This window comes from Glandiceps talaboti, chromosome 18 (genome assembly GCF_964340395.1).
Source record: "Glandiceps talaboti chromosome 18, keGlaTala1.1, whole genome shotgun sequence".
In the NCBI taxonomy this organism is placed as follows: Eukaryota; Metazoa; Hemichordata; class Enteropneusta; family Spengelidae; genus Glandiceps; species Glandiceps talaboti.
This window is the reverse complement of record NC_135566.1, coordinates 17,000,001-17,027,500: the sequence shown is the minus strand read 5'-3', so window position 1 is coordinate 17,027,500 and position 27,500 is coordinate 17,000,001. Positions and strand designations below refer to the sequence as shown.

The window sequence follows — 27,500 nt, the reverse complement described above, 5'->3', positions numbered from 1 at the left end:
TACAAATTGTAGATAGACACACTCACAATGTAACAATGAGACAGACAAACAAACAAACAAACAAACAAACAAACAAACAAACAAATAAATAAATAAATAAATAAATAAATAAATAAATAAATACAGGTAGACAGACGGGCGGACGGACGGATAGACAGGCATGCATACAGACGGACGGACGGACAGACAGACAGACACACACACACACTCACTCAGACAGACAGACAGACAGACAGACAGACAGACAGACAGACAGACAGACACACACACACACAGACACACAAACAAACAAACAAACAAACAAACAAACAAACAAACAAACACAAACAAACACACAGACACAACTGATCAAAGTACGCAAATGATTCTTGATTCATCACTTTACTGATAAATGGCCGAGGTAATCCACCTATCTGACTTGTCGCCATTTTGTTTCCATACCAACAGTTACCAACGCCTGCACAAACAATCCATGTTTGAATAACGGCATATGTTCAGTAAATACTAACGGTGGATACACTTGTGCCTGCACAGAAGGATATACTGGTATAAACTGTCAAACTACAGGTAAGTCTACGTAATTATGTTGGCGCTATTTATTCAATAATTTAATTTGTAGCTATACATTCTTTTTCATATGTTACAGTGATAGGCACAGTGGAGCGTTTGCGAGGGAAGACGTGGATACGCCGTCTAATGCAAAACACGTTTTCTCTTTGTTTTCAGCACACGATTTAGCAGAAAGTGTCCTAATTCCTAATATTAACATCATTATTGTAACCTATTGTTTGCTAATATGAAAATCATGTTACCCTCGTTACCATCGTTTCTTGTACTGTCTAACTTTCAAAGAAAGAATCCATGCCACGCGTTGCTAGTAATTCACATAGGAAGATTTTAGGCCTGTCTGTAACCATTCACAGGTACAAATGCCCTTCAAAATAGTTGTCAACTATAACTGGATTGTAATACACACACACACACACACACGCGCGCGCGCGCGCGCACGCACATATATATTAATATATGTGTGTGTGTGTGTTTGTTTGTGTGTGTGTGTGTGTGTTTGTTTGTGTGTCTGTCTGTCTGTCTGTCTGTGTTTGTCTGTGTTTATATATGTATTTACTTACCTAATGATGCTTTGTTCACAGGGTGAAAGCTAGTTGGAATTTTAAGAAACCCTATACCCTTTGAGTTTTGTTGAGACCATCCTGATTTCATTTGTACATACTACACGCACACGCACATACGCGTACACGCACACACACATACACACACACACACACACACACACACAGTATATATATATATATATATATATATATATATATATATATATATATATATATATATATATATATATATATATATACATCCAAAATAGTTGACATGCACTCTTCATTTTGAATGAAAATGACACTATACATATACATATACATATACATATACATATACATATACATATACATATGTCGTGCTCTTGAAGTTTTATTTTTAAAAATTAAGATGCTTATTTTAATAGAAACGGTTACCGACCCTTGTACAAGTCAGCCATGTTTGCATCGCGGCCAATGTTCCACGACCGTAACAGGGACGTATTTGTGTACTTGCATAGCGTCTTATACTGGAGCAAACTGCGAGAACCCCAGTGAGTACATACGTGTAGCTGTCATCTTAACGTCAACAGCTATCTGTATCTCCATCTCATTGAATAAATGGAATACAATTTCATCTAGTGCCATTTTTCAGCCAAAAAAATGTTATCTTTAGTGTTACATACACTGTAAATGACAGTTTACTGGTAGTATATATACTTAGTATACCATATTTTGGCTGTATCCGAACAATTTGCATCTGCCTTCCAAGTTGTAATGAAAGACATTTTGAATTATATGTATATAGGGAAGCATAGTAAAGACAATTTATGTACATCAAGTAAATGACCTTTGACTGTCAACAATGACCTTAGACTGGCATTTATAAATTCTAGATAAAAATTAATATTCAAGTTGTGCGAAATATCTTTTGAAATAAGCTTGACAAGTTGGTGATGAATATCATCACGTCATGACAATGAAAAATAATGTAACTCTTCCGACAAAGCAGTTTTTTCAACATGTAAATCTCTATTCGTGAAAATCAGTTTCCGAGCTATGATAATATTATATTTTGACTGAATTCTGTGTGTGTGACATGAGATAATTGCATTAGCATCGGAATCAATTCATCAATTTGAATACAACTTACAAATTTATATGTTCCGCGAGTCTCGTTTAAAAAAATATAAGTTCCAAATTATTCTCCCTCCATAATCTGTTTGTTGAACGTTGTGAATCAGTGGAGCTGTTGAAAACATGAAGTTTAAACTAAAGCGTTATATTTTTTTTCTTTCTTTCCAAAATGACACTTACAGTTGGAGCTTGCGCTTCATATCCGTGCGGGAATGCAGGAACTTGTTTACTCAATAATGCCGGCTCTCATTTCTGTCTTTGCCCCGATGGAGTGAACGGGGAATCGTGTGCGGACGAGAATGGTATGTCGCGTGTTCAGTGTATAGTATGCCAGGGCATACGTACTCCTGGGCGTAATGTAGTCGATTGTTTTCAAATAGGGGATACTCCTAAATAGAGGCACAGCAATTAAACTCCATGAGGGTATCTTTCAACACAGGGCCCGGATATCTTCATATCGACCCACTGTACTATCACCATTATGCTTTCGTCCCTCTCACCAAGCATGTCAATTCTCTTTTAGTCTTGTGATGCTTATGTTAATCATACACATATTCGAGACAGTTCATTCAGGATGTCGCCCATATAAGGAAGAGTCAATAGTTGCATGCAAACGTCCGTATACGTACAACCATGGATGTATTATCCTCTAATACATCCTTGGTACAACCATAGACGTCCAACATCATATAACTTATAAGGCACAGCACGTGACTTTGCGTTGCCCGACGACGTCTCATAATACAAACTCCATGTATGCTGGGTAATTTGTAGTATGCTGGGTAATTTTTTGTCTTACCGCTTCCTAGTTCGTCATGCGCAATAGATGCTGCATCACGCTGCGCTTTTTAATTTCTTCATTCCAGTGCGTGCTAACGAGCAAATGTTCATCATCTCCTATTTATTATGCTTATATGGTTAATTATTTTGCTTTGCTTCTTTACAGAACTATGCATTGTTTTGCAAATAACTCATGTTTTTTACGTTATATTTGCATGTAGAATGTGTTTTGGTTTAGTAGTGAAACATTACTGTGGGCATGGTTGCTGCAATGGTGCTTGCATGTAATTTTTTTAATATTACTTACAGCTGCGTTCAGCCACCGCTTTATAATGTAGTAAACTTGCAGGACGTATTGCGAAACATGTATGATTTTATAATATACTGGCACTGCTATAATTCTAACAATCACACATTCATTTTTCAAGTCATGTTTTTACATTTCTCCCTCCTCAACCATCAACCTGCATATTGAGGAACCATTTACATGTAACGCTGAGCTTGAAATTGACTGCCTAAGAGCCTCCCCGTTATCGTTACCCCTTTGTTGTGATCTGTTTTTCCACCACCTCAACCATCAACGCTGCTTTCTCATAAAATGCACGATACGATGCATGTTAATCATGTAATGTTTTATAACTGTGTGCATCCCTTATGCTACTATATGCTATACCCTTCATTGTGTAGGTGTCGTTGAAGCATGCAACCCAAACCCTTGCTTTAACGGTGGCCTTTGCTTGGCAATCAATGATGATTCTGGTTTGTACATATGCAGTTGTGGCACGGGCTGGACGGGAACAAATTGTCAGACTTCCACCGGTATGTGTTCAGACCTTGAATGCAGCGAATTTTGCTTCCTGGATTAATTTCTGCTAATCATACCCGTATACTTTTAATTTTATATAATTTCCTTTCCGTTTTTGTAATTGTCTTTGCGAACATGCACCCGTTCTTACTGCAACAGCTTTTCAACTTCCCTGTCTGTCATCATACTTTCTGCCTGCCATTCATGCCATTGCTAGCATTAGACTGCGCTCTGTTACCTTTCTTTTATCATAGTTGAAGTGGTGTACCATCTGTCTTAAAACCTAGATACTTTACATAATAGTCTGGATCCACTGATACCGTGCTTTGAAGGGCGCATTTCCGTTCTCTAACCTTGACTTTTTTTCCAGTCTCCGATTCTATTATGGTTCTCCGACCCGTACACATTATTAACACATACAATTTGAAGTGTGCATGTATGGGCATGTTCTTTGTCAAGCTATAAGTTTTACAAATAACACAAAACATCTGGACGACTGCAAAATCATGATTTCCGAGTAAAGTCAAGCGAATTGATTCTTTAACGTATTCAAAGGTACAGGGTATTTTTAGATGATTGACCGGATGATGTTTTGTTGTTGAGTAAGCGTACCATGTACCCATTGATGTGATCATTGTAGGGTGAACGATCGATCAATTTGACCCCGAGGGCTATGGTATAAACTATAATCATCACGTTTCTTTCAGTATGACTTTACTTTAATTTCTAAATCATGATTTTGCATCGTCCATGGTATTTTTTATATCACTCACATGTTTTCACACTTCCTAATAACTGTCCTCATGGTGTATGACGTCACACACCCTTACACCATTACACCATATATGTATCATATTGTATTGTACAATACGTTTCACATTCACCGCATGATTACATTTTCACTGTGGATGTTGTCAAAATTGTATCAATATTACCACCATCACCATCACCACCACTATTGACTTCTTCGTTGTCGTTGTGGTTGTCATCATCATCATCATCATCATCATCATCATCATCATCGTACTCCCTTCATCATCATCACCACCTCCACCACCACCACCACCACTATCACCATCACCATCATCATCATCATCATCATCATCATCATCATCATCGTCACCACCACCACCACCACCACCACCACCATCACCACGCACCACAGTGCATCATATATTAATTTGATGGAACTATACTTAATTGCCCTTATCAATACACTACAATGTTCATCATCTGGAGTGTCATGATGACATATGTCAATGCATAATGAACTTTTAATTGTATCACTGTGTCGAACCAAGTACCAAACATAAATTCTACAGTGATGCGTTATGCATGACGAAGACCAACTACGATACCATATTTGGTCATAGTGACACGTTACCTCTAATTCACACCTATCATATCGCTAGTAAGGTTCTTCAACTCGAGATTTCAAACAATACCAACCAATTTCAGCGACTGTCATTCCAATGTCACCTAAAATAAACACTTTTAACCCTCGAAAGGACCAAAAACAATATTAGGGAACAACATCTAAATATACAGCATTTCACTATTGTGAGTTTATCTGCACGACTACGTCCTCCACATTTGTCTTACTTTTACTAGCGATTGTTCTTGGCGATTGAACAAAAATGAAATAGAGGTTTCGTGTCAGCTGATTTTAAAATTCTTTCACCACATTTAAAATACACTCGTTGTCATGAATATTTTAGAACTTGGGGCGATTGAGATACGAACTTTGATCAAAAGTACACAAAAAACTGAATTGTAAAGTTTTGTACAACAATTTTCTCTAAAACAGACTGGTCGTTCTGTTGTTTCAGATTGATAAACACATGTAACGAGAAACCAGTTATTTGAGATGCACGAAATCTTGGTCAAAAGTGCGTATGTAGCGTTTGAGGATTTGAACAATTTACTCTAAGTTCAGACCACAGTGACTGTAGAGAAAATAGTGGTCTTAGCTCGAAAACAGAACACATTTTAAGGATGTGTCAAGCTGAGTCGGTGGAATATTAGTCTTGGCGACAAATGTTCTGAGATAGAAACTTAACAGTGCCTTACACTTAACCAGCAGTTTGTGTCTCAAACACCAACACGGTATTAAAGCATTTGTGACAAGGGGTGTATATATACAATGTATAATCCTTACAAATCTCAAATTCGACACTATGGTCGGATCTCTGTATTTGCTTTACATGTAGCCTCCCTTGTTAGTATCTTGTTAATGTTATGTAGTAATTTGATCCTTTCTCCACTGTAATTTATGCACAGTGTTACCTTGCGATCCCAACCCCTGCTTAAATAATGGTCAGTGCTTTGCACAAAACAACGGTGCTGACTTCTTCTGTAGTTGTACTACAGGTTGGACTGGAACGACCTGTCAACAACCAGTAGTTAGTGGTATGTGCATCAGCATGTTGCTTGTTCTCTCTTTAATGCTTGTGACTTGTACGTTATATTTTTGTAACCTGCTCTATAATTTTGGACATCTTATGACTATGTTTGCATCATTTAGGTGACATGACACCAATATCGTTTGACTCGTATGCTTCTTTTTTTTTTTAAATCTTTCAACCGTAATGGTATTTGCAAGTTGCCCGGATGTGACCTTTCAGACATATTCTATGCATGTGTACTACGACACCAACTTGGTGATTTTTTTTTCACCCTTTCCGTTTTGTGTGCTACGACATCAAAATGGGGATATCCGTCGCCATCTTTTTGAGTGTGTCCTACGTCACCGTCTTTGACTATTCGTTTTGACTGTGAACAGCGATTCTCAAAGACTGCACATAACTGATGACATTCAGTTATGTGACGAATAGATTATAATGGGTGGGAGGAGTGATTTCTAATGTGTTGAAGATTTTACACGGCGTAGGGGCGGGACTGGGTAGGTAAGGAGGGGGGGGGGTTCTGTGCATCATTGATGTACCTACATTTGTTCAGCCAGCCAGTCAGTCAGTCAGTCAGTCAGTCAGTCAGTGTTACGTATGCTTCAATTTCACAATTCAAAATATGACCACACGAATAACTTGCATTATTATACACAATTTCAATCAAGGTACGTGTTGACCAAGTCTGTTAACTTTGAAATAATTATATCTAGCTGTTATTTGACTCTCGTGAATTTTTTTCGAAACTCAGAATTCAAAATTCGATTAGCATTTGTAAAATATTTGCCTTGAAATAATATCACCTCTCCATTTTGTAAAATTATGAGTTGAACATAAGTTTTAATTTTTGTTATGTGTATGGATCATTAACGCGATTGTAATCTTGTCCTTCTCATTAATTCATTGCATACTAGACCCATGTGCAGGGGCTCCCTGTCTTAATAGCGGAGCATGCATGCCAAATGGAGCGACATACACATGTATCTGTGGTGCTGGATTTAGTGGATCAAATTGTGAAATAGGTAAAATATTTTCTTTGACTTATCAACTTGCGGAAACGTAAGGGACGGTCGCACAATGTCGCACAAGCTCAATAAAAGAACTTCGTTAGTTTAGGACAACCCCCACCCCCACCCCATATACACGTTTATATAATGAAGTAAACAATTATGAAAATAATAGAGATCACACCACTACGATCGATGTAATGTAAAAAAAATTATCGTAAGCACTTTAAAATACTACTGGAAACCCAGCACTGTATATCACATTAGAAGTAAATTGTAATCAACTTATCAACATCTCAGTATTAAACACAGATCCTGTTATCAGTGAAGAAGACATGACACGCTTTTTCATTTTGGTTAAAAGTGTGAAAATTAAGTTCGGCAATCAAATTCATGTCAGCCCCCCCCCCCTTCCCTAAACGAACGAAGTTCATTTAATGAGCATGTGTGGCATTGTGCATTGTGTCTATCTATGTATACCTAGCCTAGTACTAACAATATACTTGCATTGTCAAGAAAATTCGACTTCTTGACTTTTGTGCGAATGGGTTTTGTTCAGCCACATTGAAGTGAAATCAAGTATGGAAAAATAAACTTCTGCTTGTGCTATTCATAAGAACTTTACACACAACAACAAGAAATTAAAGAAGCTGTTGTGTAAAAACACAACAACCCTCAACTTTGAAAATAATTTTGTGCTTTCTCGTGTAAGAGATACACTGACTAATTAGGTGTCTTGGTGGACACCACGCTAATACTATAATCTTCGTGTACCCATTTTGCACAGATGATCCTTGTACGCCGACTCCCTGTCTGAATGGAGCGACCTGTTACATAGCTATGCAAGGTAGTAACTATTTTTGTGATTGCACTACTGGATTTACTGGAACCCAATGCCAAACAGCAATAGGTAGGTTATTCGTCTAATCTATGTGAACGAATTGTTTGAACAAATAGGGTTAACGTTTGTTAATCTTACGGCTGCAATAAGTTGTAGAAAATAAAGGGAAAGTTACGGATTGCTTGCGTCAAATTTCTACAAATATGGCTAAACGACCCCTGAAATGGCGTCACAAATACGCCCAGATTAAATCCCAGGACTGATTTGATCATATCCCTACAGACATTACCACCAACTACATTGTATCGACAAAAGATCAATTGGGCGTCAAACAAACACCTGACGTAAACTGAAATTCTTTCCGTAAGGACGAAAAGGAAGCCTTAGGATTGTTGTTCCTGCGAGTGTAATGTGGTGCACATGAAATTGCAACTGCGTTGAAGTGTGGAGGAATGAAAACAGCGCCCTCTATTAGTTATGCACATGACTCATGAAAAAAAGAGCTGCATCAACAAGATTTAAAGGACCAGTGCGCTTTGTTATCACCAATTTAATATACACTCAGTAAATATGCAAGTCAGGCGCGTGACATTTGAAATATAGATTCTCAAGATAACGCCTTGTTACCCAAGATTGTTATTTATGCTAATGATTCATTATTATTCATCAGATTTTTAAGCTAAATTCTAGCCAATCCTGGTAGTTTCCATTAGGACGAAGTGTAGCAAGTTTCATCAGAATTGATGTATCAGATTTTGAGAAACAGTATTCTTTTCCGCGTTATCTTTCACTTACAACATTTTTGTCTTCTTTTTACAGTAACAAATCCTTGTAATGGCCACCAGTGTCAGAATGGTGCGACGTGTGTAGTTTCAGGAACCAGTTATTCTTGTACCTGTCCTGTTGGATTCACCGGAACGTACTGCGGTACAATAAGTAAGCAATGACAATACCATTTCCCTAGAAAAAAACACTAATATTTGAAAACTAAGTGCTGCGTAAGTTAATCTGAAATCCAATCATTCCAATCCCACTTTGTGTCCAAAGACCTTGGAGTGGAAGTTTAACTTCGGGGACGTCTGTGTGGTAGATCTTATGTTTTAGATCTCTTTTTATCATTTTATGTACAATGGATGTATTATAGTTGCACCCAATGACTCGTGCAGGGTATAGGTCCAAAGATCTCCCAAATGAAGAGCTTTACATTTTGAAAGGACAAATCATCATTATTCTAGAGAGTTTGACCTATTCGTAACCCAACCTAACTCTTACCCTTACCCTCTAGCTTAATTTGAAATGTGTATCTATTATACATTGAGCTTCAGACCACTAGAAGCATTTTTTTTAGTTGTCTGAGAGTCGAGTCAGCCCATTGTTCAACCGCTGAGGCATACCGTGGTTCTATCATCTTGTTCGTTGAAATGTAACCAATCTATATACTGTCTTAACACTTTAAAAGTACACTTCTGCTGCTTTCAGTAATGGCTCTGGTTGAAATTACGGGGTTATTCAACTATTAAGCCTTCTAAAGCCAGCTATGATGGCTAGCTGTATATGTGTATCTTTCTTTACTGTGGTTGCTAAGGAGTGTTTTCTAACCTTAAGCACCCCCCCCCCCCACCCCACCATTTGATGGCAATAAGTTTTCTTTGTGCTGCAAGACTAAATAAAACCTGTTACACTACTAAAGAAGTTGTGTCGGATTTCTTCTCTGACATTGATGATAAGTTGGATAACACGTCTAATATCCTCTACAAAATGCAATCCTTCGTGAAAATCGAACGCTTTGGTGTCTCTCCTTTCTGTCACGTGTACAACATGATTCGCGTCGACCGTTGCCTGTTCTCGCTGTGGTACAGAGGCGTAATGAGGACACAGTAATGTTTTTACAGTGGCAGTAATTTGTTTTTACAGTGGCAGTAATTTTTTTACAGTGGCAGTAATTTTTTTCACAGTACTGTCATTGTAAAAAAACCTACTCAGATGGTAAACAAAACTACTCCTGTGTACTTATTAAGCCTCCGCACTGTGGCTAATATAACAGTTACAATTTTAATTTCTTGCGGCTGCTAATTCTGGCAACTAACGTTCGCAGTTTGTTTGGATTAGTACTAATGTCGACATTTACGATAATTTCTTTACCAGTTACGGATCCATGTAACCCAAACCCATGCTTAAATCAAGGAGAATGTTTTCAAGGTAGTAGCGGGGCTTATGTATGTTTCTGTTCAGATGTATTCACTGGAAATAACTGTGAAAACCCTTCAAGTAAGAATGGATTTCGTCTGATTCAAAGCGTCTGCAAAAGCTCATTAACGAAGTAAAACTGCACTAAGGATAAACATTTGTAGTAAACTTGTTGGAAACAGAAACACGCCACTTTACTAATAATCTGGCTTCGGCAAAATGTCAGGTTTGCAATGAAGCCTGATTTGTACTGCAAAATGTGTTTCATGATATTGCATATAGCTTCGTTTCATGATAACATATCGACTCGAATTCATTATACAAATAATTGCATGTTATTCTGATATGGTAATCATGCTCGTAATGGCGCATACATGCAATATATATATATATATATATACATACATAAATTTTATATATATATATATATATATATATATATATATATATATATATATATATATATATATATATATATATATAACGACTTGTTACGCAATATATACGTGCAAACATTAAGTGCATGTACCGACTTTGACAATCCCAATTTAGTTGTCTGAAGATCGCTCGAAGCGTGAAACTCGAGTATCGACTTATTACATCCTTATTCTTTTGAATTAAGTCTATAATGCTCTGCTACTATTTGCATCGAGCACTGTTCTCTCCATATATATATATTATTTATAGACAGAACCTCAGTTTAAAGTGTTATATATATCGGTATACATCGGTGTTATATATATATATATATATATATATATATATATATATATATATATATATATATATATATATATATATATATATATATATATATATATGCTATCGTTGCTTTTAAAACGACTTTCAACTGTTGACTTGGCTACTAGCACAGCGCTACCAATTTATACCATGATACAATGAAATGATTATGTGTCTGTAGAAACTGACGAGTTTTGGCCCATTGGTCTTTCTTTCATTGGTGATGCTAGGAGAAAAGTTATACGTTTGTGTATATCTAACCCCATCCTCTATGCAAATGAAATCTTTAATAAGGCATTTAATAAGAGATTGATCTCAAAAAGATTGAATATTGAACATGAGTTCTGACATTATATACACGGTGATAATTGATAAGGCCAAATAAAAAATAATGTGTGTTTCCGATAACTCGACTGATCCAAGTTTAAGCCGTCAATCCTAGACATTTTTTACTTGCAAAAAGGTAAAAATTATGACAATTTACTTCTATTTCCCTGTAGATTTTCTTGCCAAAGTATCTTTGGTTCCTCACATTCCAGAGAGAAACTATATCTATAACAGCACAGTCTGTATATTGTGTTTGTCTACTTCTGAATCACATAATTGTCTTCATTTACTTCTTTTACACCCCATCAACTGTTATGGAAGTATTGTGACCAACGAGTATCTTGTCTTTGGGTCGAAGTAAAAATAAAATGTCAAATAAAAGGAAATCCCGACCTACAAACCCCCTGTTTTCTGAAGTCATGTTATCGAAAACAATTTCTTTTGTTATTTTTGCCAAAGCGATATTTCATTTCGGCACCCTAAAGGAAAACACGTTGAAAAAGTTACAAATACATTTCGTTTTAAAAGTTGTAATGGTTGAACCCAGTCAGTTAGTTTAGAAAGAGGAAATAGTGACATATAGTCACAAGTGCTTGTTGTCGCCGTATACCTCAATGTGTATTGGCCGGGCAGATGCAATTGAAAGCCCAAAACCCGCGTAGCTTTTGAAGGTATTAACAGCTACTAGAACCACTTAGCTAAGCATGCTACGATGCACGCAAACAATAAGCATCCATATATTTTAGATTTCAACTTATATTTTTTTATGAAAAAGAATATCATGTGTTCCTTTGTCAGCAGCTGATCCCTGTGATACAAATCCATGTATGAATGGCGGGACATGTAACACAATAAATGGAGAGTTTGCCTGCAACTGTACTGCAGAGTTTACAGGACAGCAATGTGAAACTGATATCCGTAAGGATCTTGTTAACGGTTTTGAAATAACGGTTTGGTCGGTTGTGGTCACCATAACAATAATTGTGGTTGTTGAAACGAATGTAGCATTGATATCAGAATTATGGATCTCACAATAATTCCTAATATGCACAAAGAACACTTGGAAGCCCAAGCAATACAGTAAATTGGCTCTGTTGGGAACAATCTACACAGCCCTGGGACGCCAGTAGCATAAGTGATACAGAACGGCAAGCAAGTCGTAAAGTTTCCAATGCTTCATTTTTCGGTGCAGGAAATATTTTGATTACTTATCAAAATTAAAAAATGAAAAGATTTGCTAGCCGATCCTTTCACATCTGTTTGTGGCAGTAATTCATTGGGCAGAAATAGTGGTCCCTTGCTCGTTATGCTACATATGGACCTCTTGGTATGTTTTGGTTGGTTGGTTTTTCTGATGTGGTTGTCGGTCAACATCTCATCTGCAAGATTGTACTTAGCATGTCTCACTCTGTTATCGTGCTGCAAATGCACTCAAGGTGGCACAACAAAATGATTGCAGCGAATCTATGTGGACGACTTCATCGAAATCCACTGCACACAACAAGCCCTGGGTGTTTCGCACGAGGAAAGGTTTCCCCTTCACCGCTTACGAAATACGTGTATGCATAACCAGTTCTTGATGAAAGTTCGTACTTTTTTTCTTGTCAGCATCCAACCCTTGTGACCCAAATCCTTGCAACAATGGAGGGACGTGTTCTTCTGATGGAGTGTCTGGCGTTGACTGTAGTTGCCCTGACGGATATGAAGGGCAATTTTGTGAAACTAATGTTACTTGTAAGGTTCTTTGGGTTTGATGTTATGGAAGTATTGTGACCAACGAGTATCTTGTCTTTGGGTCGAAGTAAAAATAAAATGTCAAATAAAATAAAAATAAAATGTCAAATAAAAGGAAATCCCGACCTACGTACCCCCTGTTTTCTGAAGTCATGTTATCGAAAACAATTTCTTTTGTTATTTTTGCCAAAGCGATATTTCATTTCGGCACCCTGAAGGAAAACACGTTGACAAAGTTACAAATACATTTGTTTTAAAAGTTGTAATGGTTGAACCCAGTCAGTTAGTTTAGAACGAGGAAATAGTGACACATAGTCACAAGTGCTTGTTGTCGTCGTATACCTCAATGTGTATTGGCCTGGCAATGCAATTGAAAGCCCAAAACCCGTGTAGCTTTTGAAGGTATTAACAGCTACTAGAACCACTTAGCTGAGCATGCTACGATGCACGCAAACAATAAGCATCCATATTGACTTTTAGATTTCAACTTATATATTCTTATGAAAATGAATATCATGTGTTCCTTTGTCAGCAGCTGATCCCTGTGATCCAAATCCATGTATGAATGGCGGGACATGTAACACAATAAATGGAGAGTTTGCCTGCAACTGTACTGCAGAGTTTACAGGACAGCAATGTGAAACTGATATCCGTAAGGATCTTGTTAACGGTTTTGAAATAACGGTTTGGTCGGTTGTGGTCACCATAACAATAATTGTGGTTGTTGAAACGAATGTAGCATTGCTATCAGAATTATGGATCTCACAGTAATTCCCAATATGCACAAAGGACACTTGGAAGCCCAAGCAATACAGTAAATTGGCTCTGTTGGGAACAATCTACACAGCCCTGGGACGCCAGTAGCATATGTGATACAGAACGGCAAGCAAGTCGCAAAGTTCCCAATGCTTCATTTTTCGGTGCAGGAAATATTTTGATTATTTGATTACTAATCAAAATTAAAAAATGAAAAGATTTGCTAGCCGATCCTTTCACATATATTTGTGGCAGTGGGCAGAAATAGTGGTCCATTGCTCGTTATGCATTTACATATGGACCTCTTGGTATGTTTTGGTTGGTTGGTTTTTCTGATGTGGTTGTCGGCCAACATCTCATCTGCAAGATTGTACTTAGCATGTCTCACTCTGTTATCGTGCTGCAAATGCACTCAAGGTGGCACAACAAAATGATTGCAGCGAATCTATGTGGACGACTTCATCGAAATCCACTGCACACAACAAGCCCTGGGTGTTTCGCACGAGGAAAGGTTTCCCCTTCACCGCTTACGAAATACGTGTATGTATAACCAGTTCTTCATGAAAGTTCGTACTTTTTTTTTCTTTGTCAGCATCCAACCCTTGTGACCCAAATCCTTGCAACAATGGAGGGGCGTGTTCTTCTGATGGAGTGTCTGGCGTTGACTGTAGTTGCCCTGACGGATATGAAGGGCAATTTTGTGAAACTAATGTTACTTGTAAGGTTCTTTGGGTTTGATAATATAACCATAGTAACACGATGCATGCGCTTTAAAGTGTTTATGACACATACTGAACATTTGAGTATTTCGAATGATGTGTGCTTCCCTTGTATTGGTTTACTCTTAGACCAGTAAGGACTATCCGGTAATTTGTTCACGAAAGTCTAAATGAACGGAGATCCGAATCTATGGATTCTGACTAGTTCATGATCGCTGTAATACCAAACCGGACGCTTTGCTACCACTAGAAAAACTGCTAAATATGTACACTTTCATGACCTCTAACATTTCATGCATAATTATGAACATTTCTGTAAGCCTTGGTTAGGGTGTGTTGTGGGCTTGAGCTGAAGATGTGTATATCTGAGAATTGATTCTTTGCTGATACTTGGACAAATGTCTATAATGATGATTTCCTTTGGTGGTTGGTCTCAGCTTTGCATGTCCTTGTCCAGTGAGTGGCAAGACTATTCAGAGATGTAAGAAGGATATATCTTGTTTTTTTGGAGCCTTTGGGGCAGCATCTGTAAGTTATCTCTGCAAAGCTCCAATAGAATACATCGATGGTCTATTCATAAATCTCTACTATCTTATTCTTATACTTTACTTTTTCTCCCTTTCCCTTTTTTATCAGGGTCGCCAACTTGGTTTTCAAAACAACATAGGGGTTTTTATCAGTTTCGCCAGCGTATTTTTATCCTTTGTGCATTCTGTCGTCTAAGATCGCACCCTTTTTCAGACAGTGCATGTTGTACATACACTTGGTCATATGGTTGTGTTTGTGCATACACTATGAGTACCACCGACTCGACTACTGATTGTACGTACAATCTGGGACAATAGCAAACTAAGAAACGACCAAGCCACAGTATGATGAATCAATGACTGACCATCATGACAGCACAACCGCTACACTGTTATCATAATTTGATCAGCGTAATCTTGCTTTTATATGGATGAGGATTGGGTATTTGTTTTTAATTTTTAATTTATAAAACAATTTTATCATGGCTTCCAACTTGAAAAATCAAATGTGAAAAAATATATACCAAGTCTGTGTTAATAACGCAATAAAGTGCAAAAAATTAATAAATGTGTAAAATGTTTGTTATTGTACGTACAATAACAATAACAAATTTTTTAGACATTGTTTTAGCTTTTTGTTTCAGCTTTTGCACTGTATTCAGTTACAACACAAACTCGGTCAATGTTGTTTCACAGTGATTTCTCAAATAGGAAGCCATGATAAAATTGGTTTATGAATTAATATCTCAATCCTCATCTATATGGCCATTTTAATAACGCTTTTTTAAACTAAAAATTGCTGAAATGTTTCACGTTGATGAACCTAGTCCAAGTGGGTGAAACTATATATCCGCTTTATTGTCTGCAATGTGCTTATTGAAAATAACTTCATTTTCTTTGCCTTTGCTAGCTGGCTGTGTGTCGTCTCCGTGTTTAAATGGAGCAACGTGTATCGCCATTCCAAACACAATGGACTTTGTTTGTAGCTGTCTTTCTGGATACACAGGAACAACGTGTGCCACACAAAGTGAGTATAAACACTAGACAGGTATAAAAAATATCACTGCAGCGCTTTGTCGCGCGCATGCGTGGTAGCAGCTGAGCAATAAGTTTGCTCAGTATCTTCTAGTACATTTCGTTTTGTTTTTGCTGATGTTGTTGTTGTTGTTGTTGTTATTGTTATTGTTGTTGTTGAGTGTTCAATCTGATCGGCTGTATACATCAGATTTACATGAAATCAAAACCTAACTAAATACTAGTAGTTTTACCTTTGACCCTTTAGAATCATACCTTGGCAAGTGACGTCATATAATCATTGTTCTAGTCCCCGAGTTAACTTTCTACAAAGAAAGTAGTCACATCATTCCTTCAATGGCATATTTCACTTCTTTTTATCTGTTCACATCTGATCTTCTCCAGATAAAACACACAATTCTTTGGATATTTTATCCAATATATACATACTAGTCAGTCTTACATCTCCTGCTATTTGGTTACTCTCAATTTCATACCTGTCAGCACTATCTACAGTCACGTGATCTGACGTCATTATCATTTTCAGTTGATGTCTGCAGTTCAAATCCGTGTCAAAACAGTGGTCAATGTTTTAAAAGCTCAGACGGTACGATTTTTTTCTGTGAGTGTGCAAATGGATTCACTGGTTTGCGATGTGAAGTAGAACCAGGTAGGAATTGCATGTGTATTGACTTGTTTCCCGAGACATGTTCCTGAATACAATAAGATGCCGATAATATTGAGATAATTGGCAAATAATATATGAAAGGGGTAATATAACACGAGTTTCTAGGATCGCGTAAGTTTACACACCGCGAAAAATTACACGTCGCGGTATGTGGACTTACGCGATCATAGACACCCGTGTTATTTTACCCCTTTCATATATTATTTGTAAAGTATCTCAATGTTATCGATATCGTATTGTGTTCTGAAACATATTTCGCGAAACAAGTGCCTGTGGTATTTGAACCCCTGGCAAACAAAACATTGACTTCACGCTGAAAAAAAATGGTAAACTGTATACTTGAAACAATTGCTTTGATCTAGGTGTTCTCTCCACTAAAGAGAAAGTACGATGTGCAGTAACACCGTCCTTGCTACCAAGGCTACCCTGCTTATCAGGTTTTTGTCCTGCTACAAAAGTGTTTGAGTTTTGAGCTTATGACAGTTAAAATACCTTTACATGACGAGAAACGACCGATCCCACTGTCCATGTGTGTATGTGTTAAATATAAACATGTCAGATTACTATGTTTCAATGGTGAAGACATGCATATTTATATGCTTATCATTATGGAAAACATTATTCAAATTCTAATGTTATTGATATGCAAATTAATATATAAATTATATTTTGTTCTGGGGAGAACACTCAGGACCGTCTATAGCAATGTTCACGTTCAAATTCAAAGGACATATTGAATTGGTTACATCGAACACGTGTACGCATGTGCCTGCCACAGTCAAAAATTAAGCAAACAATAATTGCATTACATCCCTTGTATAGTTGGCAAGCAGTGGCTGAATATATGCATCTTAAAATGAAATTGAAACTATTTGATACATTGTGATAAAGAAATGATAGAAGGGAGTGGAACTATATTGTAAAGCATACGCCGCGTGGAACTTTCGTTTTAGTACTTACTTAGAATTCGGTAGCGTAAAATTAAAACATCTTTGTTTCTCGGAACAGAGCTTAGATCTGTGGGATTATGTGGTGCGACAAAATCAATATCCACAAAGGAAAGATGAAGTTATCGGGGAAAAATGAATCCCGTAGCATGCATCATAATTATTTCGATTCATGCCAACATCGGAAATTAGCTATGTTATCGGAAGATCTGTGAATTTTCTTTTTCCTCACTATCATTTTTATTATACATGTATTCCATTTGAACACCTACAATTTTATACATCTATTCGACACAGCTATTACCCCATGTCAGTCTAACCCTTGTGTCAATGGCGGCACATGTTATGACGGTCACATTTCCGACGACTATCACTGCGAGTGTCCTCCTGCATACCAGGGTTCGACGTGCAATCAGCCAATTGGTTCGTATACAATAAAAAAAACACAGTTTGCCACCGAGAAAAATGTTCATAATGCCAGCTAGCTATTGCATAACATATCTTCTTAACTTCTACAAGCAAGCTTTGTTTGTGCACAATTTGCATTGCGATCACCAGTCATAACATGGCATTCCCCTTTGAAACGACGTGAAGGATATCTCAAAAATATAAATGTTCACAATTATAGTTCAGGAAGGACTCAACTCTAGCGACTTTGCTTTTCAGTTGCCACAAAACGATTTTAACAAAATTATGACGTGTAATTAATAAGACGTGTAATGTATAATCCTGGCTTGCTAAGGGAAGGTTAGGCAACTATTGACGCAGAGTTTGTACGATAAACATACTGTGCAAGCTTGAGTCGATTATTCCCACTCTTAGGAACGACTGTAGATGCACGCACTTAGTTCATATATTTTATCTGGTAGTTTTTGTGTCATAAGGTCCCCGGAGTTTTATATTCTTATTGCAGCCGACTTATCCATCGTTTATTATTGGCAGAAATCAAATACAGTATTCAGACATAATTTATGGATGACGTCATTTTAGTATATGTGCATCAGAATGTTAAGGAAATTTCCATTATGCAATTAACTGTACTAAGATTGTTAGGAGAGAATTTTGAATGCTACCGATGACGTCATTAACTTGTACCGAAATAGCGTAATCGAGGTTTTATATAAGTATTTTCACCCGAGGGGAAAAAAAGACCAGAAATTCAGCTTGTTCCGACCTAAGTTTGATAGAAAGTCAAACAATGAGAAACTTATAAATTGTCTACGGCATGCTAATGTCGTAAACAACATACCTCTTCACGGCACCGTCCGAAACATGCCCACCAAGACGTCTAATAGTACTATGTGCAATTTTCTGCTTTGCATGAACTTTTATATACTCAGTGTGTACAATAACATTTAAGATGAACTTGAAATTGTCTTATGAAAATGACATTGTATAGTTCTCTAACCTAATAACTTGCATCTCTGAAACATTATCATTTAGAGTAATGCATGTCGCACTTTCTTTTTATTTGAGTATTACTCGATTGTATTGGCATCGTAATGTAAATGTTAAAGTTTTAATCTGTGGTGTGTGTTTTGAAATATATATAGTATGGTGTTTAGATGACTCCCGTAATAGTTGTTTTCGCAGTTGCTAGGGAACGACCATTATTTCTTTTTGGAATGGTTTTGTTGTTAGAATACTGGTGTTTTATTAATTTTATTACACTGCACTTGTTATAAAGTAAGTGTATGTGTTTTGAAGCTCGAGTTCTGAGAATTAGTCTTCTACCTTCTTCTCAGAAACCGTACAGCATGCCTTGATTCAAATAGTTCATCCAAGTGTCCCCCCCCCCTTTTGAAATAATGGTATAACCTGTGTATACTCACCCAGACTATCAAAAGATGTGCCATTGCAAATCACGTCAAATCAGACCAAAAGTTCATTTTTAAACATTTCACTAAAAATTACTAATCCCAAAGTTCATCATAACATTTTCGCTTTCAAATTACCATACTTACATTTGTGCATAAACAAATGTATTAATCCCTGTTTGTGTATTTGCATTGATCACATACAGAGGGTTTTTACATGTGAAAATCAATTGACCTGCAAAAGCAGTGTTGGCTCTTGGAAAATAAGTACAGTTGATAAGAACAATATATCAAAACACAACCTAATTTTGTCTAGAATGAAAAAAGAACGAACAAAAAAAGAACAAATAAACTAGTTGTGTGTCAAACAGTTACAAAATATAATGAGATACACATACATGGATTTGGTTGCTGATTTGATTGACTCGAATCACTGTAGGAATGCCATAGTTTTGATATGAGATTCTTATCAACCATGTCGATTTCCAAAACACTGTTTGGGCAGTTCTCTTGATTTTTATTGTATACTAAAGAAGTACATAGTATGGTGGTGTGGGGTCAATAGAATCACTAACATTCACCACTCTGCTGGACTTTACGATACACACTAGAACTACCAAAGCTGTTGACTCGAACGTGTCATAATTTTATCAAAATTTATTTCTAATGTTGTGAAAAATAATGAACATTTATTTACATATATTAGCCAGGTTTTATAATCGCAGTTCAATAACTTCACCTACTTGCGTTCATGTTGATAAGAAGAAAATACAGGAAACTGATACCGACATCCATCATAATAAATCTCGTCGGTTCGTATCGCATGTACATAACACACCAGAAGTAAATTGTTCAGATGCCATAGTAAACAGACTTCACATGCCTTACAAGTCTTCTTCTTCTTTTTTCATCAGTAACCTCATGTACTGTCAATCCATGTTTAAATAATGGAGTCTGTGTAGCGGCCGGTACTGGTTTCACGTGCACTTGTACGACTGGGTACACTGGCGAAATATGTCAAACCGTTCTCCGTAAGTTTACAAGCCATGTTTAAATGTCAACTACATCCATACACACACACACACACACACACACACACACACACACACACACACACACACCACACAGACAGACAGACAGACAGACAGACAGACAGACATTATTATTATACATACATACATACATACATACATACATACATACATACATACATACATACATACATACATAAATACATACATACATACATACATACATACATACATACATACATACATACATACATACATACATGCACACACGCACACACACACACACACGCATACACGCATACATACATACATACATACATACATACATACATACATACATACATACATACATACATACATACATACATGCACACACGCACACACACACACACACGCATACACGCATACATACATACATACATACATACATACATACATGCATGCATGCATGCATGCAGGCAGGCAGGCAGGCAGACAGACAGACAGACAGACAGACAGACAGACAGACACATACATACATACATACATACATACATACATACATACATACATACATACATACATACACATACACTTTCTTTTCGAAAGTATTTATATCAATGTAATGACTACTATTTTACTATCAGCTACCCACAATGCAATTCAATTAATTGAGCTGCAAAGGGACATGTTGGAAAGTATTTTTAGAGTCACACCTAATTACACGAATCATAACATTCTTACAATGTGTGAAGTGAAGAATGAACAATGACAACCATGTGTGTTATCCAATTTTGCTATTATATTCATTGTGAAATCACACGATGGTTTAATTCCTTTTCTGTGGGCTCCAGTCACAGGAGGAATGTTTTGGTACAAGGTTATTTAAAGGCGAAAAAAATGATCATGTGTTTCCGATTACATATACCCCAGAATATAGGGTAGGTAGGTCCCGGGGTTTTATTTTATTTTATTTTATTCTAACGTTTTAAATGTTTTTTTTACTTTTGAAAAATATTGCAAAAACAAACATCGGTCAAAATATCCATTCTGTGATAGTTTGATGAAATATGTACAGACATTTGTTTTGGCTTTATGGAGATGTGATTATCTCCAGACAGATCCGTTCAACCCATGCTCTTTTCGCAGCTGGATAAATTCTCATTGTGTTTAGTGTCCAAGCCTCGTAGTCTAGATCGCCGCTTTTCTCTTATTTCGCTTTCATTTTGCATGGCAAAGTACTGTAGTAATATTGCATGTACTGTTCTGCTTTTGCTGCTATAGCCGATCCCTGCTCTAGTAATCCTTGTTATTATGGCGGCACGTGTGTGACAGATGGCGTATCATATGCTTGTAGTTGTCCATCGGAGTATACCGGATCACGATGCGAAAGGGCAGTAGAAACTGGTAAGATACCAGGCTTCCCTTGCTAAGATTTCTTTGCTGTATACCTCATCGTTCATGCTTAAATATTCATATGTTAATTATTTCTTCATTAAGCTTCTTATAATAGTGTATACACTGATAGACAAGTTTCAAGTGGAACACCACTAAAAGAAATTAAAAGTATTTTCATGAACTTTCGGTTCTGGAAAGTCATTCCAAGATTTAACACACGTCGATTACCATTCAAGAAATACCAAATTGAAACTCCTTTTCACCTCCATTGTTCTTTAAGTGGTAAACAGTTCCATCATTGGTCTTAGCAGACATAAATATTTATTAGATGCACAATGTATATTCATGACTTGTGCATTCCTTTAGATAAATAGTCATGGATCGACATTGTGCATCCTTAGACCCTACACGCGTAGGGTCTATACTGCATCTAAATAAATACATGTATTCCTGTCTACTAAGACCCATGATGCAATGATGCACCACTGAAAGAACAATGGAGGTGAACAGGAATTTCAATCTGGTGTTTCTTGGCAATCGAGTGATGTGAAGTCACGAAATCACTCCAGAACGAGGCTCAAAGTTCATGAAATTATCTTTATTTTCTAGAGTTGAGTTCTTTTTTCAGTGTCGACGAGTGAACAGTGATAATGTGTTAGATTCAAACAATGAAAATAACAAACTAATTTCACTTTTGTCGCTTTTAGCATGTACCTCTAATCCTTGTCAGAACGGAGGCACTTGTTCATTGATTGGGACGGTAGCGTACTCCTGTCAGTGTGCAGACGGTTTTACTGGTTTGCGGTGTGAATTAAGTAAGTTTATGATTGCCGTACATTCATACATCACAGATTTGGTTTGCGCAAGCTGCTATATACGGCACACATGAAATGAAAGTGAATGGTATAGAACGTTTAGCAATATTGTACTTAAAGGGAAACGCCATCCAGGAAGTAAAGGAACTTTGGGTTCTGGAGAGTCGTGTCATGGCTTTACATCACCTACGCTATGCGCAGTTTGCAGAGAAACATTATCAAAGTGAAGTTATCCCCCTTTTGGGAATCATTGCTGTCAACCACATTACCCTCATGAGAGTCGACAGGAGTGTTTATGCAATGGTCGAACAATGAATATTCACGACTTTTCACACAACGTAACACACTCTTGGTGGACATTCTTTAACCATTGCATAAACACTTCAACTGACTCCTATGAAACAATGTGGCCCAAAGCATGACGGTATAAGGGGATATCTCCCCTATACCTCCACGTCCACAGCAAAGATCCCCGATTGGGGCACAACTTCAACTTTATGTTTCTCAGAAATCACATGTAATGTAGCTAGGTGATGTAAAATTATGAGTTGACTCTCCATAACCCCGGCAAAGTTCATATAAATGTCTTTATTTCCCGGAATGGCGTTCCCCTTACGTCAGCATGTACCATTATTCTTAATTGAAGATCTTGGAAGACCTGAATTGTCGCCTTTGTGTAGAGAGATCAAATGCTAATTTAATTTTGCATCATGGAGGTATAAGGTGAGAGCTTTCTCCTCTTACACCATCATGCCTGACTAAGTGCTGCCTGACATGGTATAAATATTTATCATTTTGACTGTTTCCTCTTCAGCTGTGGACCCATGTGACAGCAATCCCTGTCTGAATGGAGGTGGTTGTCTCTTTATATCCGGAGGTTACTATTGTACCTGTATCAACAGTTACTATGGTGATAATTGTGAAAACCCACCCATAAGTGAGTCAACTTTTATATTGATCTTATTTTTGTAAAATAAGTAGAATTTGAACACAGGACAATGTCATTGACCAAATATCAAAATTCAAAGAATCAAGACGAATTTAACGAAGTCGACATTCATAGGGATTTAATGTTGCATACCAGTTACTAGTATTACTATATCACTGTGGTTTGGTACATGGTATGGTGGTGATGGTGGTGGGGGATGAAGATTGGAGGTTAGCATGACAAGCCTTGCCTGATGGGGATGGGAATGATGGAGGTTAGAATGACAAGCCTTGCCTGATGGGGATGGGAATGATGGAGGTTAGAATGACAAGCCTTGCCTGCTAGATGTAACATAATCTAATAACTATTCTCTGCTAATGTGAAACGCATTGCAAATACATATATACATACATAGTATACATACATACATACATACATACATACATACATACATACATACACACACACACACACACACACACACACATACATACATACATACATACATACATACATACATACATACATACATACATACATACATACATACATACATACATTTGAAGGGATTTAAGAATGACTCAGTGAGTGAGTGAGTGAGTGAGTGAGTGATATTAAATGGGATTTATATAATATATACATTGCATAATTCTCTCTCTACTCAAAGTTTTCTATTTGTTATTATTGTAAATTATCTGTTTGATGCATATAGTTAATCTCTGCGATGTCAACCCGTGTGAAAACGGTGCAACGTGCGTCTTTCTTGGAGATCGTTTATACCACTGTAATTGCCTAACTGGGTATTCTGGAACGACATGCTCCATATACAGTATGTTAATTAAGCTATGCATTTTGTTTTGCATGTTGTGGTTTGTGGTGATGGTTTGCTTTGCATAGTTTAGATTTTTAGCTATCATAATGTCAGATTCAAAGTTAGTATAGTATTGCTCTTGCGAAAAGAAAGCCTGTCCTGTAAATATCAATAATTGCCAAATTTCTAATATGTATATATGCTCTTCTGGCATATTCAGCATAGTTTGACACGACATCTTATGTCACATTTGCATTCACATACGATTAGTTCAAAACTGTGCAATACACGTGTCCATCTATTTTTAACGGATTCTCCATCTGTTCGAGCGACATGCTTAGGAATCTGCATGATGCAACCCATGCATCATTGAAGGCACTGACATATCCAGTATGGCCGCCAATATATGATGTTATAGGGTATTACATTCGTATTCCTTGGTTTATTATAATGATAAGTAAATTTGATTGATCCATAGTATTGATTATTCATGTTTTTATTGTAATCATATGTAAATGAGTTATGTACAATATTTGTGATTCGTCTGAATTTGATTATGTATTGTTTTGTTATAACGGTATGTATATTAGTTATATACATGATTGGTCTGTTTTACAGCTGACCCATGTGACAGCAACCCATGTTTGAATAACGGGGTTTGCAAAGATACAGGCCAGGGTACATACTACTGCGAATGTGTAGATGATTATAGTGGTAACAATTGTCAAGTTTGGCCAGGTAAGATTGTGACAATAAATTTATAAAGTAAACGTTTTTTTAAACAAATCGTGTACTATGACAAAGTAACAATAAGGATACAAAAGGCATGACATTCAAGACCAACTGTGTCAATGGGGGACCTCAGTCAAGATCTCGGAACTTCCGTGTGTGTCACTCAACATATTATGTTTGTATTTTACTCCTGAGAAGTTACATATGTAAGGGTTTTTGATTCAAGCGATTTCTTGTAAACACCGTTTTCTAATATGGTATTGTGGTAACTTCAAAGTACGTTTGTATCATTCTTGAGCAAATGTTACATGTAATCCTGCAGGTATTCATAATTGTAAAGTACTCTGGCATTTTAATGGATATTCGATAACAACAGCCGCGAAATGATCATTCAGCACGTAAATACAATGTCATAGCACATGTAAAGACAACGTCAAAGCGCGTATAAGCCAATAAGAAAGCGTGTAAAGCCAACGTCATAGCATGGAAAGCCAATGACAAAGCGTGTAAAGCCAACGTCAAAGCATGGAAAGCCAATAAGTAAGCATGTATTAGACAACCTAAAAGCCTGCCATGACAACGTGAAAGCAAATGACGGCAGTGTGTTACGGGTCCACAGGACAACCTGAAAAAAAGTGTCGCTTTATACCCTCCAGCTGCTGTGCCAAAATGCAGTGTTTACATTTATTAGTATAATAAACTTTTCATCATACCCTTTTATTGTTTTACTAATATTTGTATATATTTGTTTATTTATTTGTGTAGAGTTATGTGTTCCCATCAATCCATGCTACTTTGACGGTAACTGTGTACAAACAAGCGCTACTGATTATTTCTGCCAGTGTGTAAGTGGATATTCGGGAGACAACTGTGAAAATTCACCATGTGAGTTGACAGTATTGTTGGAATTGAATAAATTCAATACACAAGAATAGTAGTATTGGCGACAACGTCGCTCTTAATTAGTCCCCTTGAGATGTGATTAAAAAGAACGCCTACAATGATTGCATTCATCAGTCAAGTCCACAGGTCAAGTTACTGTTGATTAGCCGCAGTGTTGTACGGATAGCCAGTTAGTTGTTTTTTGAAGAATGTTGTATTTATGCATTGCTAGTCGATATCTGATTTACATCTCTGTTGACCAGAACGATTCTGTGACGCAATATACACGTCACCAAATACATTGCTCATAGTCTGAGTACGTTTTAGTGGAGACTTGACCCGGTAGATAATGTCGATGACGTAGGAAGACACACGAATTGATAAGCTTACATGAAACATAGACTGACAATTAAAAGTTCAACTGATCCTGAAAAGTATAAGTTGTTGACTTGTTTCGCATGAAACATAATATTCCGCAACCAGGTGAAAAGGTACACGCTTTCATGACCATTTTGTGTTGCCCTGTATTCAATACACAACAAGTTGAGAGTATTGTTGGTTGGTTGGTCGGTCGGTCGGTCGGTCGGTCGGTCGGTCGGTCGGTCGGTCAGTCAGTCAGTCAGTCAGTCAGTCAGTCAGTCAGTCAGTCAGTCAGTCAGTCAGTCAGCCACAATGGAAGGAAACAATGAAAGGTGTACGTATGTGGACTCAAACATATACAGAAACTGAAGACATTCTTATATTCTTGTTTCAGCTAACCCATGTCTTGACAACGGAAATCCTTGTTTAAATGAGGGCAGTTGTATATCTCTCACAGCTACAACGTACAGGTGTTATTGCAAAACTGAAAATGAAGGCGACAATTGCGAATTAGGTGAGTGTTAAGTTATTAGCTGCATAAGTTCTCCAAGGCATTTGGAGTGGGGTCGTTTCTCACTTGCGTCGGCGTGTCCTTTCTCTATAACTTCGTTTGGGCGGGGGATCATTGTCATCTCACATATACAGGTAATCCTCATTCACATCGACTGTTTTCATTAGGTTATCTCCTCATAATTTGCTTGAAGAGGTCACGTGGTCTTCGAAGTTTCATGACCCCCACAAAGAGCAAAACAGAGAAAAAGTCAGCAACTTTTTTCGAAGATACAACAACACTAATTCGGCATCTCTGTGTGGACATTGGGTTAAGATGGGAGACTCCAACAAATATTTTCAATGCAGATAATAATGTTTGTATTATATAAAATGTAAAAAAAAAAATAGCACACATATAACATGTATATAGGAAGACAGTGGCTTTGTGGAGGAGTTTTCACTTGACTTATTCCGATTCAATTTTTCACAGAGAAAAACCCATGCGTCAGTTTTCCCTGTCGGAATGGTGGTACATGTAATAACCTA

General features: G+C 37.1%; 1 protein-coding gene across 11 annotated transcripts in view; it reads left to right on the top strand.

The window, feature by feature from the left end:
• Positions 1 to 27,500, top strand: part of LOC144449162 (uncharacterized) — a 66,268-nt gene that overhangs the window by 19,440 nt on the left and 19,328 nt on the right. For 4 of the 11 annotated variants that reach the window (XM_078139644.1, XM_078139637.1, XM_078139636.1 and 1 more), the window contains 19 exons: positions 448 to 567; positions 1,523 to 1,648; positions 2,414 to 2,533; positions 6,097 to 6,225; positions 7,136 to 7,243; positions 8,016 to 8,138; positions 8,889 to 9,005; positions 10,215 to 10,337; positions 15,971 to 16,087; positions 16,622 to 16,744; positions 18,007 to 18,132; positions 20,441 to 20,557; positions 22,642 to 22,749; positions 23,564 to 23,686; positions 24,390 to 24,506; positions 25,107 to 25,226; positions 25,986 to 26,105; positions 26,857 to 26,976; positions 27,445 to 27,500. The exon at positions 27,445 to 27,500 is cut by the window's right edge and continues 58 nt beyond it. In XM_078139644.1, coding sequence (XP_077995770.1) covers positions 448 to 567; positions 1,523 to 1,648; positions 2,414 to 2,533; positions 6,097 to 6,225; positions 7,136 to 7,243; positions 8,016 to 8,138; positions 8,889 to 9,005; positions 10,215 to 10,337; positions 15,971 to 16,087; positions 16,622 to 16,744; positions 18,007 to 18,132; positions 20,441 to 20,557; positions 22,642 to 22,749; positions 23,564 to 23,686; positions 24,390 to 24,506; positions 25,107 to 25,226; positions 25,986 to 26,105; positions 26,857 to 26,976; positions 27,445 to 27,500 — 2,213 coding nt within the window. The remainder of the gene's footprint in view (positions 1 to 447; positions 568 to 1,522; positions 1,649 to 2,413; positions 2,534 to 6,096; positions 6,226 to 7,135; positions 7,244 to 8,015; positions 8,139 to 8,888; positions 9,006 to 10,214; positions 10,338 to 15,970; positions 16,088 to 16,621; positions 16,745 to 18,006; positions 18,133 to 20,440; positions 20,558 to 22,641; positions 22,750 to 23,563; positions 23,687 to 24,389; positions 24,507 to 25,106; positions 25,227 to 25,985; positions 26,106 to 26,856; positions 26,977 to 27,444) is intronic. The other 7 variants (XM_078139643.1, XM_078139639.1, XM_078139640.1 and 4 more) reach the window with 7 other exon arrangements.